Source organism: Monodelphis domestica, chromosome 2, assembly GCF_027887165.1.
Source record: "Monodelphis domestica isolate mMonDom1 chromosome 2, mMonDom1.pri, whole genome shotgun sequence".
NCBI classification, from domain to species: domain Eukaryota; kingdom Metazoa; phylum Chordata; class Mammalia; order Didelphimorphia; family Didelphidae; genus Monodelphis; species Monodelphis domestica.
Genome location: NC_077228.1, coordinates 84,007,135 through 84,022,881, shown reverse-complemented (window position 1 = coordinate 84,022,881; position 15,747 = coordinate 84,007,135). Strand labels below are relative to the sequence as shown.

At 36.2% G+C, this 15,747-nt stretch overlaps 1 protein-coding gene across 5 annotated transcripts in view; it reads right to left on the bottom strand.

The window, feature by feature from the left end:
* Window positions 1–4,046: 4,046 nt before the first annotated feature.
* Window positions 4,047–15,747, bottom strand: part of ODR4 (odr-4 GPCR localization factor homolog) — a 44,160-nt gene continuing 32,459 nt past the window's right edge. For 4 of the 5 annotated variants that reach the window (XM_007480963.3, XM_007480964.3, XM_007480965.3 and 1 more), the window contains 2 exons: window positions 9,517–9,627; window positions 4,047–7,924 (listed from right to left, as the gene is read on the bottom strand). In XM_007480963.3, coding sequence (XP_007481025.1) covers window positions 7,857–7,924; window positions 9,517–9,627 — 179 coding nt within the window. In that variant the 3' untranslated portion in view covers window positions 4,047–7,856. Of the gene's footprint in view, window positions 7,925–9,515; window positions 9,628–15,747 lie in introns of those variants that run through there. The other variant, XR_008916125.1, reaches the window with a different exon arrangement.

The window sequence follows — 15,747 nt, the reverse complement described above, 5'->3', positions numbered from 1 at the left end:
ATCCACTCCTTTCCCAACTGTCTTCTGGGGCTCCCTGATTATTGCCAGTCCTACACCTGCCCAGGGTGGCCCCACCGACTCAGATCCTTGAGGCTTTACCCTCTACCCTGCTGTTGTGGCCTCCAAATCCTGAGGTGACCTGCCCATGCAGCCCAAGGCCTTCTGGGACAGGCTATTTTTCCCTTTATTTGGGGGGTTCCAGTCTAGCTTTATTGGACATAAGGCACTTGAGCACCGGCAGAGGAAGGGGTCTGCAGAAGGATTAAATGGGACTAAATCTTAAGAGAGCCAGGGGGCTTCCCTTCAGGGGTGAGGCGGGGAAGAAAAGGAAAAGAGAAAAAGGATGAAGGAACGGGGGCAGGATGCAGAATGCTGGCAGGAGAGGGCCATGGGCTCCCCTTATTGCTGGCGCAGTACCGGGTGGTACAGCCTGCCAGGAGGCGGCTTCCCAGGCCCTCATGCGCACAGCTTGGGGTGTAGAACTGGTAGTCAGAGAGGCCTGGGAGGACAGAGGCAACAGCTGATGCTCCAATCGAGCCAGGCTGCTGAGCCCTTGCTCTTCACCACGGTCAGAATGGTGCCCATGACACCTTGATACTGGGAAGCAGTAGAGGAAGCGCCCTGGCTCTCTCCCTGAATCAGTGGCCGGACTTTGGCTGTGTCAGCGGCCTCCTCCATGTAGAACGTGAGGATACTCTTATGTATTCTTAGACTAATTCAGGGCTGTCATTCCATCCAAGGGGTCTGTTGTGATAACAGAGTTGAATGTGTTACTATGATTATGACCATCATTGTGGTACTTCAAGAATTGGCCATTTCACAGACTCGAGGAAAGGACAACTTCTCTATAACTTAGTAGTCTGTCTTGGAGAATTGCTGTCGTCAAAAAATTTCCCTACCCTATGGGGAGCTCATTGTTGAGTTAAGGTACACCTCTTTCTTCTAGGCTTACTCCGTGAAGTCTGCGGCAAAGGAATTTGGATGAAAGACTAATGTACTTATTAATCACTTACTATGTGCAAAGCACTGTGGCAAATGCTGGGGATACAAATGGGAAAAAGGACAGCCTCTGGTCTCCAGGTGGCCATATTCCGGAGACAACATACAACTCTTCCGTAATGCCATTTCCATCAATGTGGTTTTACTTTTGGATGTTAAAGGGTATTCAGTAACTGGCAATGGCACCTGCAGAAGCGCTTTCCAGGTTACACCACTACATGGGTTTGTTTCCCAGGATGATGTCTATTGTCAGGTGAGGTGGGACCTTCCCTCAGGGGGAAAACTCTTCTGTGACAAGATCCAAACTTGGGGTTTCTACCCTCAAACTAAATAAACTGGGGACTTCTAGATTTCCATGTTGACAACAAAAACAGTTCTAACTTTCAGAGCTGATTGGGCCCTCTTTGGGCTGAAACAAGTAGAGGTATTCCTAATCCAGACAGGGCACACAACACTCCACCCACCTCCAACACCAGGAAGTCAGTAAGCTTGAGGCAGATAGGAAGCCAGGAAGGAAGGAAGTGCTAGTCACAAGACCCAACTGCCACTCCCAGTTGCCCCTCCCCCACCAACTGTCAGTCTTGACAATTTCTTCTCTCTAGTATTCCCATTGTTACTTGGTCTAACACAGTGGCAGAAAGTTCAGAACTTGTTCTAGTTTCTTTTCCACACCAGATACAGAACTTTGAATTACAAAACTTCTTAGACCACTTTAGAGACAAAAAAGTGATGCTGTGGGAACATGAGTCAGTGATTTGGCTAAGGCCAAGAGTCTTTTTTCATTCCTCATCCTGCTTGTCCCCTCAGCTGCATTTTATCTTGATGCCTTTCTTTAAAAAGTCTTTTAGCTTTTATGCTATTCAGGTTCTCTTATATCTTTGATCACACTATCTCTGTCTCTCCCTCGGTTTCTTTTTCTTCTGCTAAATCTATTTTCCTTAAATATAAAAATGCCAAAATCTTCCCAAGAGTAATGAACTCTTCAGCTGGGAAATGCAGTTAAGATTTCAGTTCAAACTAAGAGAGAGAATGATCTTACCCAAAGGAGGTCCACTCTCAGCAGTGTTGAAGGCTAAAAACTGGAGAAATCAAGGTAAAGCTGAGTTTGATGCTCTCCTTTGCAATTTAAAAGTTCTCACCTCCATTCTGTCTCTCTCTCCAATCTGAAGTAAGTCCCTTGGGGCAAGTAAGTATTCATCAGCTCGGTATTTTCTCAGGCAGCCACAAGTCACATCTCCTTCCAAATGCACTGTGTACAGTGCAGATTGCTCAGAGGAACACGGAAGGTGTTGTTATATTTATGTGCAAGTGTTATATAGTATGTACATGTAGTATAACTAGTATTTGTAGAGTGCTTTAAGATTTATAGAACACTTTACCAAAAATATCTCATTTTATTCTCTCTACAACCTTGGGAGGTGAGTTCTGTTAAATCTCTATTTTTTTTAAGAAGGGGAAACCGAGATGGAAAGAGGTTATCTGGCTTGCCTAGAGTTAGTAAAGATGAGGCAGGACCAAATTCAAATCATCTAAAGTCCAAATCTGGTGCATTTGTGCTGCTATAAGAAGGGTAGTTATCAGGAAATGCAGATGAGGAAAACTGTTAATCTTCATCAAATTTGTTTGTTGTGTGTTTTCAGTCATTTCTGATTCTTAATAACCCTATTTGGGGTTTTCTTGGCAAGTATGCCATTTCCTTCTTCAACTCATTTTAAAGATGAGCTAATTAGGACAGAGAGTTAAGTGACTTGCCCAGGGTCATAGAGCTCATGTCTGAGGCTGGATTTGAATTCAAGTCTTTTTACCCCCAGGTCTATCACCCTATCCACTATGCCACTTAGCTGTGCTTCTGCACCAAATAAGGGAGTATGAAAGGATAACTGTGTACACATGATGGATGACAAAGGAGATGGAGGAGTAAGTCTGGAAGAACTTGGTTAGAGTGAGGAGGGATAATGCTGAATAGTCATAATTTTTAGACCTATCTTCCTTGAAAAGGTAGAATTATATGATCTCATATACAACCAAAAATTTATACAACTCTGAGTCTTGCCTATCATATTCACCATCCCCCAAACTCGGACGTTCCATCTTGTCTCCAAGGTTTGACAAAAGTTCACCCTCATACCTGGCAGATGCCTCCCTCCTCACTGGTGCCTTGGGATCCTTATTTTCTTTACATTTTAGCTCAAATGCTTACTCCCATGCAAATTCTATCCTGATTCTCAAAAGTTAGTAGTGCTTTGCCCCTTCTCAAATTATATTTACTTAGCTGTGTACACACCACATCCCTAGTCAAACGTAAGCTTCCGGAAGGCACTTTTGTCTTTACCTTTTTATTCTGAACATTCATCTATCTTATAGTAGGTACTAGTTGTTGCACTATAGTATTGAAATAGAGAGGGTAGGCCTGCATGGATGCTTAGGAGAAAGAGGGTAGAGCCAAGTTCCAAAAACAGCGGGGACAGTTTTACTGGACAATGTGTATGTGAAGAGTAACATGAAATAAAGTCTTGGAAACATAGGTTGGAGCCAAATCATGGAGGACCTTAAATACCAAGGTGTTGCTATTTTATCGTATAGGTAATAGGGAGGCACTTTGGGTTTTTGAATGGTGAAAAGATATAGTTAGACCTGTGCAATAGGGTGATTATTTTGATATTAGAGAGGATAGATTGAAGAAGGGGTATCTAAGGGTTGGGCAACAGATTGGGAGGCTATTACAATTCAGGCAAAGTGCTGAACAAGATAATGCAATGAGTGGAAAAGTGGGGGCAAATGCAAGAAATATGGATCTAGAAACAGTCAGAATTAGTATCTGACTGGATGTAGGCAGTGATGGAAAAGTAAGTCAAAGATGCCTTTTGTAGTTTCAAGTCTGGGGAATCAGGAAGATAGCAGTACCAGCAAGAGATACAGGAATTTAGCAGTAGGTTTTAGGAGGAAGGTTAAATGCCAATTGGGGTATGTTACAGAATTTGAAGAATTCGAGGAAATGGTATAGTAAATAGTGATATAGGACAAGAAATCAGGAGGGAGATTTGACCTTTGCTCTTGTGGCTTGCTTTTATTCACCAGATAATTAACATGCTTTTTCTAGTACCAGGTCCAAGAAATAACATTTTTTTCCCTTAAAAGTTTATTTTTGAAATTATGTTCTATTTTCCTATGGCAGCCTGAAGACTTCTAGACACATGTAAGGAAAGGGGAAAAGGCAAATTTTATTAATGTAGAATCATGAACAAATGGAAGGGACCTTAGAGATTATCTAACATAAGATCTACTTTAAAAAATTCCAACCATAAGAAAATAGCAAATGCTCATATATGCAGTAAGGCCATCGTTGATGTGCAAAGTGTTATTCCCTGAGGTAGCCCACCACTTTTGGACATGTATAAATGATAAATTTACTTTGAATCAAAATCTTCCTAACAGCACTGGACATCTCATGGGAGATAAGAGTCAAGAAAAATTTCACCTACTTCACCGTCTTGTCTAGATCCAGTTGATTTTGATCTATTTACTTTACAATAAATATGGGCATGAGTGATTTACACCAGATTCTCATGTTTGTAATATACAATTTTACTGACATATGGGAAGAGTTATAATGCCTTGGAAATCTTATACACACACGTTCTATGTTGCTCAGAATTCTAGCCCAATGGCCAGGGATTATTTTTTTCTATATTGTTTTTGATCTTGAATTTATTTGAACTCTGGTTTTATAATAGTATTAAAAGGCAGGGCTTTTAAAAAGCATTTATTAGAAGGTAATGCTATGGTTATGACAAACCAAATGGTCTATATCTAAGGAACTTCAGGACTTGAGCAAATGTCCCAGTTTTACTTATAGGACCAAAGCCTACTTCATAGGATGGTAACTAGAACTGGAAGGTGCCTTAAGAGATCATCTAATTCAAATTACTCATTTTGCTGACAAAGAAAACTAAAACTCAGAGTTGTACCTTGACTAGGATTCTACAACCAGCAAGACATTGTCAGAATTTGAACCCAGGTCCCACGACTCCAAATCCAGCAGTCTTCCACCTATTCACTCCCATTAATGTTCTTTCTAAATCTAAAATGAAAGCTTAGTTGTCTAAGGTACATTACAGGTTTTAATAGCTGTGGCATGATTAAATATTAGCTTTCAAAAATATTTTAAGTTTGTCAAATTACTAATAATCAGACTTTGCGTCTCATTTAACAAAGCACTCATGCATTTGGCCTTGGAACTAAATATCTTAACAAATAATTTAAAATGCACAATTGACTCATTCCATATCTTCTATTTAAGCTTCATACCGCATGGGATACAGATATTTCCCTATTCCTGTGTAAATCAATAATAGCTTACATTTATATAACTTTACCTTTAAAAAATACTTAGTAAATATTTTATTAGTTCATCCTCACAATCAATTTGTGAGGTATGTGATGCAATTATTATCCTCATTTAAGAAAGAAGTTGAGGCTCGATGATATTAAGAAATTTAGGCTAATGTCCAATTTCTGGTGACACTGAAATCAATGATAAATAATGCAGCCCACAATTTATGTTAGAAAGAAACTAAGAAACTATCTGGTTTAATTTCCACAATTTACAGATAAGGAAGTCCATGCTCATAGAAGGTAGGTCATTTATCCAGGGTCATATAACTAGTTAATGGAAGTTAGGAGTAAAAGACAGTTTTATTAAATCCCAACCCATTGCTATTTGCACTTTACCCAGCATCCAGAAATTAATTACTAGTAACGGTCTCCTTGACAAATGCAAAATACTAAACATGCCCCACCAAATAAATAAAATAATTTAAGTAATTTCAGTTTACTTTTTATGTCTAGTGTCTGAGCTTATTCCCATTCAGAGCTCTGATCACAAGGGCAAGGTACAGACCCAGCTAACTAAATTGGATTAGTCCAAAATAGAATCTAATGCAGGATTAAACTAAGTCCTTCCATTCTCATCACTAAGTGCCATGCCACAAATTTACGAACAAAAGGTCTAATTGTCAAAGGGAACACATATGGCAATGACATTGGCTTGGAATAGTTTTCCTATTAAATTCCTAAAAATGAGCTTTTAAGACTGATTATGAAGGCTTAAGTTCTGCAGTGACTTACCATAATAAAGCATGGCTTAATTTACTGTGGATAGGGTTCAATTAGCTAGCGCTTTATTAACATTTGTTTGTCATGTTTACTTCAATAACATTCCCAAGGCATTCTAACAGTCCTGGAGGATTAATACAAGAAGGAAGAAAAATATCTGGGGCATGGAGATTAAGGACAAATAGGAAGGTCATGACAAGCTAAGCCTCAGCTTCTTTATTGGCAATAGTGGGAATAGCATTTGTTTGGGATGCTTCAAGTGGACCCCAAAACAAAACAGTGAAGTAAAGTGAATAACACATCTGGTAAAGCTAGAGAAAGAAAGAGTTTCACCCAAGTCCCCAGAGTGTTTCATATCCTTTTCTCCAAGGTGCTAAGCATATACAAGTGGCTTATGTTACATTATTGTAATACATATTATCTTCTATATGGGGTTAGGATACACATATATGTAGATTCATTGATTACTTCTGGCTAACTTAATATTTTCTTTTGAATTTTTTCAGTAAGAATACTAATTTATTATAGGACATAAAGAAGAATCAATCAGTTTTCTGATGCACTGATGCAGTTTTCTAAATAAAGTTATAACTTTTTTTAAAGGCTCATAAATCCTTAAACAAGACATAATAAATAGAATAATTAGAATAGCATTTAAATATTCTTCAAATTTTTATCAGTGTGGTCTAAAAAGATCATTACAATATATAATATGCTAATAGAGGCAGCAAGCATCTACAAAGTCCTGATCCCCACATGTTTTATTTGGACCATTCTATCTGCCTGCGGTTGAGGGACCGAGACGTTGGCTCACATGGTAGGCCTTCTTTCCCACTCTGTGATCTGCCCAGTCATTCTTTCTTGTGAATATAAAGTATCCTTCCATGGCACTGAGATTTTTATACATCCTGATTGGTATCAACTCATAATTCAAAAATACAATAAACAATTATCTCCTATGTATATAGTGCTTTTCATCTAAAGCATTTTAAAAACATTTCCTTAGACCCTCACAACAACCCTGTGAGGTAGGTAGTGTTATTATCTCCATTTACAGATGAGGAAACTAAAACTTAGAGAAGTTAAAATGGTTGGCCCAAGTTCTCACAGTTAACAAGTATTCAAAGTAGGATTCAAACTCAGGGTCAATTGTCCTTCCACTATACCATATTGTTGCTATTTCTGTTTTTATTCTTTATGGTAAAGAATCTATTACAAATAAAATTATTCTTGAAGACTTTATACTGAATTTATAAGTATTTATTAGTAAAGAGAAAGAAAGATAGAAATAAAATCTCTAGCCCTTCTAACTTAAAGATCTGGTCTCGGATTTCAGCCTGTGGCTTGGGAGATTGCCAGAAAGCTAAAAGTTGCTGGGATGGCTGGAGAGAGAACCAGACCAGAGAGAGGCTCAGGAGCCAAGAGATTCTCCCCCAGATCCTTCCAGACTCTTCCATTGGCCAATGGCTTTCCTACATCATGCCTCCGGGCTTCAGGCTGGCAGAGATGTAACTTAAATTTTTAGCTAAATAAGTCATTTTACTTTGGGAAACCCATCCCACCTACAGCCTTGGTATGCCCACACAAGGCAGCTCAAGACTTTACAACAAGTCAGAAGTACAGCGATTAGCTACTTATGGAAACATGTTGGTTTGGATGTTGGTCTTGCTTGTCTCCTCAGGATCAGCCCCTCATTCCCGGTCAATGTTCCCACAATGCGCAGAAAGCTCCCATGGCTGAGATTAGTCACTGAAGTAATGAAAGGAGAAGCCTGCAGCAAGGAGTGCCACTGCTGCTGCTATCGCCAAGCCTACAATTCAAACAAACAAACATGGAACATGTGTGAGCTAAAGGAGAAAGCTGGAAGGCTTTCCAGGCAGGAGAAAGAAGGGCAAAGTCAACAGTGTAAATGCTCTCTCTAATTTGACTACAAAGTACAGACACGAGATATTAGAGCCAGTTCTTTAATTCTGGTGGGGAGCTTCTTCTTGTCCATTATTTTTCCATTTGCACAGCCAGAAGACTGTTCTTCTAAACTATGAGATGTCAAGAAAATCTTATTCTGAGGAAAATGTGATCTAAAGAAGATAAGATGTTTCTTCTCTCTAAATGGCAACCATCTATTTCATAACTTTCTAAATAAAACCCAAAGTAAGGGAAGAGAATATTTTAAAAGATGTATCTACAGAATGTTCACAGGTGTGGTATTTGTCTTGTGGGCTAGGTAGCTCAGAAAGCAGTTCCAAATGGTAATTATAGGTCAATTCAATTCAACAACCATTTATTAAGGGCCTACTATATGCCAGGTCCTGAGCTAAGTGCTAGGATACAAAGACAAAAGTGATAGCACTTACCAACAGAGTTCACTCAACAGAGATGTGGCTCTTTAAGCAAGTCACAACTATTTGTCATATCAGTAACTTATTTTGGCTCATTTTAGATGAAATGAGAACATATTCTAGTCAAAATCTGGGTACCAGGAAAAGAGGAAATAGCAGGAGCTCTAACTTGCTCATTCAACAAGTTAAATCTGATTTCTCCTTAAAATAATATATTTTTTGAGTAAACCTTTAAGGAGTGTGAAAAAACTTTAGATGAAAAACAATTATGACCAAATTAGAACAGTAATTGGCATATAATTGGAGTTTAAAGTTCACTGAATAACTGAATGACCAAATGGCAGTAAAGGACTTGACTGCTTAAAAATTTATAGCCTGTGATAGGCTATGACATTCTAAAACAAAAATGGAAACATGTTTATTAAAAATTCTTTCTAACTTAAAATTTCTATAAAGTTAGGTGAGCAGTAGTACCACTTTTATTATTATAGGTTAAGACACAACAAATGTTTAGTATTTTTTTTTAAAACTCTTACCTACCATTTCAGAATCAATATTATGTATTGGTTCCAAGGTAGAAGAGTGGTTAGGACTAGATAAGAGGGTTTAAATGACTTGTCCTTGGTCACAAAGCTAGAAATTGTCAAAGGCCACTCTTGAACCCAGGACCTTGTGTCTCTGGGCCTAAATAACAATCCACTGAGCTACCTAGCTCCCTCCTTAAAGTTTAATATCCTGAAAATCATATAATTGATAAGTGATTAAGCTAACAAGAAAACACTGGTCTCCCAATATCCATGTCAATAGTCAATGCTTTGCCAAATCAGACTACTTGTTTCCCACATTATATACTGTGAACCTAAAACTAGGATTATAGGATTTTTTTCCCTTCTCAAAACCAATACATAAAAATCAGTAACCACTATTCATAAAGCCATAACTATTAGTATGAAAGCTTTAGAAAATAAGATAAGAAAAATTATGCATGATAAACAAAAAAAGGTAAACTAACATTCTGGAATGTTTCTAGAATGTTTCACATGAATGACCAGAGGTAACATACCTAGGTTTTGCTGAATTCTCAATGCCATTGTAGTTTTAATCAAATGCTTTGGTTGATCATCATATGTGTTGTCTGGTATGTCTTCTCTTTTCATACATGAATTTATACTAGCTGAATGAGGCAAAAAGGAAAATTATTAAAAGAAGTGAAAATATAAAAGGAATAATTACTCTCAGAATTCATTATAACTTAAAATATAAACAAAAAATATAAGGTTAAATTCCCATTTCATTCTTAGGTTCATTTTATGACACATTAAACTACATTTTCCTACTTTCAAATGTGTTTTAAGTTTGGTGCTATGGAACTGAGAGGGCCATAAAATACACAATACTTGATTTAGTTTAATAATGCCTTTTCCATATAGCTTTAGTTTTCTGAATTTCAAAAGTCTCTAAAATATGGGAAAATAAAATTTATATTCAATGCCTTTTATAAAGATAAAGGATATACAAACAATTCCAAATGACATTTTCAAATTATCATGAGTTTTCTGCCAAAGTTTCTTAAAGTGAATTCATTGTTAAAATAATACCAAAACTTATAAGGAAATTAGTAAAATGGCATCCTGATATATCCAAGAAATAAGAGAAACAAAGATCTCCATCCTACTGAGAGGATCCTCAATGAAGAAATAGAAAAATGTGGACAAACATATCACATGGCAAAGGATGAGAAGGCACAGAGAGTCTGTGGTCTAAACTAGTATAATGAACACTCATACCATGTAACTGAAGATGCACCAAAATAAGCTTTAAGTCTATCAGAGATTGTGTAATATTGGTCAAGTCAATTCATTAATTAGGGTCATTAAGGTTCAATGATTCTATCAAGATAAATATCTTTTAAAATTAGAATGGTATCAAGAAATGACAGGCTAATTTACTTGTTTTCTTAAACCCATATTTTCTTAGTAACAAGATGGAATAACAAAAGCTGGACAAATGAGGTTAAGTGACTTGCCCAGGGTGACACAAACTAGACTTTCAACAATTTTGTTGATAGTTTAGAAAAGAGAATTCTCCTTGCTCACGTTGTTAAATTTAAAGAGAGAAAGCAATTTTCTAATGGCAAGACTTAGGAAAAAGCATTTTACAGATAGATATGCTGGCTCCAAAACTTTTAGAGCCAGAAGGGGCTTTCCCTTACATTTTACAACCCCCCCAAAAAAACCCTGAGGCCCAGAGAGATGCATAAGACTGAAAGTCAACCAACAGTCTAGAGATAATGGTCTTCATTTCTCAATAAATTGGTTAAGAGAAAAGATTTGCTTCAAGCATGCTTACTCAGTAAACAGAGAACTGAAATAGAGAACTATGACACCAAAATCAAAAGATCACAGAATCTTAAAGACAAAGAATATAGGATCAGAGGATTTTAGAGTTGCACAGGATCAGAGATCACCTAGTGTAAATTTCTCTAGTCTCATTCTCATCAATGGAGACCTATAATATACCAAACAAGCAATCATGCATCCAGTGCATGAAGACTGACAATGAGGGAAATGTACTAATCTACAAGTAAGTCTATACCAATGCTGAGAGGAAACTCTGACACTGAGCCTTAATCTACTTCACCATAACTTCTATCCACTGCTCTTAACAAGCAGAACAAATCTAACTTCTCTTCCATGTGACAGGTCTTCAAATATTTGTAATAGAATCAAGTGTCCCTAGAGACTTTTATTCTCTTCAATACCAGCTCCTTGAATCAAATCTTATAAAAGCATGGTTTCTAATCCCCAAACTATGTGTTGCTTTCCTCTGGACCAGTTCTGGTTGGTCAATATCCTTCCTAAAATATGGCACCAACAAATAAATACAATTTTCCAGATGTCATTTGGTTGGGCAGAGCCCAGCAATTGACCATATTCCATGCTTTTCTTAATGCCAGCTAAGATTGTTAGCTTTTTTTTTGTTTGTTTCCATGCCACAGTAGTATTGATTCATATTCAGACATTGCTATTCTTATTTAATTTCATTTTATTATATTTATATTGTTATGGCTTCTTTGGATCTTGACTTTGTTGGGATCTTTTTAGATCTCAGCTCTAACACCCAACATGTTAGCTATTAAATGGTATCTGTAAATCAAATCGTCAAAGATAGTAATACTGTCATTCAAATTACTGATAAAAATGCTTAACATAGGGTCAAGGACACATGATTTAAAAGCAATTTGTTCACTTTGCAGAGACTTCATTAGCTCAATTTCCATTTCCTAACAATTAGAGCTATCCCAAAAGGAAATGGAATGCCTTAAATTACAGAGTACTAAAAGTCTTCAAGTGAAAGGTGGATGGTCTCTTGTCAGATACATTAACAAGAAGGTTCCTTTTGAAGGATGGGAAGGCCTAGAAGCATCTGAGATCTTTTCCCTCTTGGAGATCCGATGTCATTGACATTCATAGTCAACTTTGGCTTATTCTATGTCTTAGTGCCCTAAACACAGTTAAAGACAGGACTGTTCCATTCTTCTTCATCTGACCTTGCTGCTATCTCCTATAAAGGTGTTTAAAATTTTAAGTTGTTTCATTAGTTCCCTATGGAGGCATGCCATCTTGTCAAATCATTGTTTTCTGTTTCATCTAATTTTACTGCTGCACTGTTAGGAAGGAACTCAAGATCTCTCCTGGGCCAGTCAATTGGAGAATTTTAGGCTGAAGGTTCCTACCCATTCTTTAACTGAACTCTGTTCTGCTAAAATCTAAGACGTGTGCCAGGCTAGCATATTAGGCTTGTACTTTATCACAAACTCAAAGAGGGAGTGATGATTTCCTGCAGAGGTTTCTATCATTTCTACCTCAGTAACCTGTTCTTTCTTGTTGAATAAGATTCAAAACAATACTTCCCCAACCTCCCAGCCCTGCCCATCTCACTTCGATCTTTTGAATAATAAAATAATCTTTAAAGGCAATAATAGTTGCTGTTTTTGGAAGAAAAAGTTCTAGAAGCCAAAATACAGTAGAAGGTCCCTCCCCAGTCTCACAATTCTGTCATATCCCCGTGCTGTTTCTGATTTATTCCTTAAACTCTACTGTTTCCTCTTTCTAGTCAGGTAGTCCATAAGACATTCTCAGTACAATGTTGTTTCTATTTCTCTCTCCATTGAGCTTTGCTTTCCACTTCTATGGATGCCTCACTTCCTCAGTGTTACAGCACTGTTCCTTTTGAATAACGCATACCCCATCCAAAGCCATTTCCTATTCACAAAGCCTATCCCAGCAAGCCTTAGTCATACCTGTTTAGTTGCACCAATTTACTTCTGTGCATGCAGTAAAAACTCTCATTGATCTTACCACCCATGCATTGTACATATATCTTTGTATAGAGACATATGAGACTAAGAGATTCATTCCTGTATTTTTTTTTTTGATAAGTTTCCCTATGAAAAGACATCTCTGAAGTCAGTCTTTTTTCTTATGTTGTATCCACTACTCTTAGTGGTATCCAGCATCATACATTTATGCCAGTAGTTTTCACTCTTCTCTTCCCTTTTCAGTTTAAATCTTGTCAAAATCTGCAAGAATCCAGGCAAACATATTTTCTCTGGACAACATTAAGTACATTCCATATTTAGTCAAGTGCTATTCCTATAAGTTGAACTCCAGAAATTGAAATCCTGTTTTCAGTCACCATTAAAAAACAAAAAAAACTATTCACTTCCCCAATTTGCCTTTTTTCAGAAGACGTAGCTTCAACTGACTGCACTGATAAAAATATCATCTCTTCCTCTATGGTTTTCAGTTCCTTATTGAAGACTTGACTGATAACCCCAAGCAATGCTTTCTAAATTCCTTGAGTGATATCATTTATCCCCATATGAATTGTGAGAAAGGTATGGTGGTTCCAGAGGAAAGAAAGTGCATCTGGAGATTAATATTCCAAAAATACTTTTACTTTTATTCTCTAACACAATATTTTAGGGCAATTCCCTCATTTGTATCCATGGAACTAGTCTCCTTTTTTCTAAGGCTCAAAATCTTTAAATTATTTTCAACCTTTGTCTTAATATTGACATTCTATAAAATTAGCTACCCCTCCAATATTGATTCCATCTGGTTGGCAACCTTTAGCTCTTGATTATGGAACAGCCTGTATTTTGTTCAATTCAGATGTTGATATTTTTTATTTCTCAATGAATTTCATTAAATACATTTCATTAAAATTTCAAAAATACCACTCCACAGCTGTCACCAAGCCTAAGAAGTAAAATATATTACTAAGTGAATGTTTATACTCTAAGATGACTTACACACCTAAAAAATGCAAAAGGTATAGATACTCTATTCTTGTTAAGTCTTTTAGACAAACTGTTCTCCTTTAAGTAATGTTAAAAAAAAATCATGTGCTATTATAAGATTCCTACTCAACAAGGCACATATTTTAAACATTATAATCTCCTGGTATCTAGATTATACAATGGAGATAAATAATCAAGTTCATAATAAGAATCAGTCCTAGAAACAAAGCCATGTTTTGGAGTTATATCCTTAGCAATTGTCAATCCCCAAATTCTACTTCTAACCACAAAGTTCAATTTGAATTAGTATCAATCTCCAGTAAAAATATTATTTCACTGCATTTATGTCATAGTGACCCTGTGGGTTCTTGAAAGATGATTTAAATTGTGGAAGGTCCTTCTAAGTTGGCCTGTATGTCTGTTTTCTGGGACTTGGTCTAGCTAGTTTTAGACAGATCTAGCACAATAAATCTAACTATAAGACTATGAATTTTTGAGCCACATCAACTCATTAAGTCATCTATTAAGGTACAGGTATGTTTTGACCTGCAAGTGGAGGTTTTTTTAATGAATTACTAAGGAAAACAGTTAAGAACTAGATTTAAATGTCAAAAACTGTATATTTCCAGGAAAACCTATGCATATAATATGGACCATCATTTCCATAGTAAAACAATGGTATCACATAAAGAGAAAAATGCTAAAGGGCCATAGAATTTGAAGTTAAAATGGATCTGTTTTTCACTTAAAATTCACTATTATTGAATCTGTAATTAAAAGCATAGTGCTGCTGGTATAACCTGTATCAGATTATTTACCATCTCAGGGAGAGGTCAGGGGAAGGAGGAAGGGATTTAGTTTGCAAAAATGTCATTAAACAATTGTTAAAAATTGTTTCTACATAAAATTTAAAAAGCATAAATTTAATTAAAAAAAGGAAAAAAATTCTTGAAGATTAGCGGGAATGACTGAAAGGTAACATAGAATGCATTGAGATTAATTTGTTTAAATGTTAATACTTGCAAAGCAAATGTAAATCTGCTATGTATGATTACTATCATTTGGAGAAAAAAAAATCTATGGTGGCAACTTTAATTTTGCCCATCAGAGACTTTTATTCACCCTAGCTCACTCATGGATTACAATTCTCTAAAATATTATCAGGTATATATTATAAGCAAGTTAATTACATATGAAAATTAAAGTTATACCCAAATTCAGATAAAAATGTATTATGTTGGCCTCAGTCAATAATGATTTCTATTTCAGATAAGAAGAGTAATTGTGGAAGAGTATTTCTTTTGTTCAATTCAGAAGTTAATGTTTTTATTACTTCCATTTAAGTCAGGGATGTGATGACATCATTCTTTTAGAAATATGCTTAACTATGAAATTATTTCAGAAGATGAGTTCTGAATATGGAACACAGAACATCTCAAGGATCACTGTGACTATTAATTTGGAGGATGTTTGAGACAACAAATCCAGGAAATCTTCTGACACAGTCTAGGGTAAAACCAGTGTGGCAACAATGTTTGATTACTAAAAGTCCAGCTAAGAAAAAGCTTACAATTTTGTGAGATAAATTAATAAGATCTAATGAGGTTTCAATATGAAGTCAGAATTTTTTTGAACCAAATCCACAATATCTATCTGAAATACTTTAATCATATATATAAATATTAGAAAAAAGTATGATCATACTGTCAGAAAGTTATGTTTTATATAATATACATTTATATACACCTAAGACCAAGAACAATGAAACTACTAAAAAAAAGCTAACACAAACTTAGGCTATATTTTAAAACTAGAAGTTATTATAAAAAATAAGAGTATTATGGTATCCTGTAAGGTGAGATCACTTCAAGAACATTATATTACATTTTAAGTGCCATATTTTAAGGACACGAGAATATATCTTTTTTTTTTAACCCTTACTTTCTGTAATAGTAACAACTCTAATACAGAAAGGCAAAGGCTGATAAA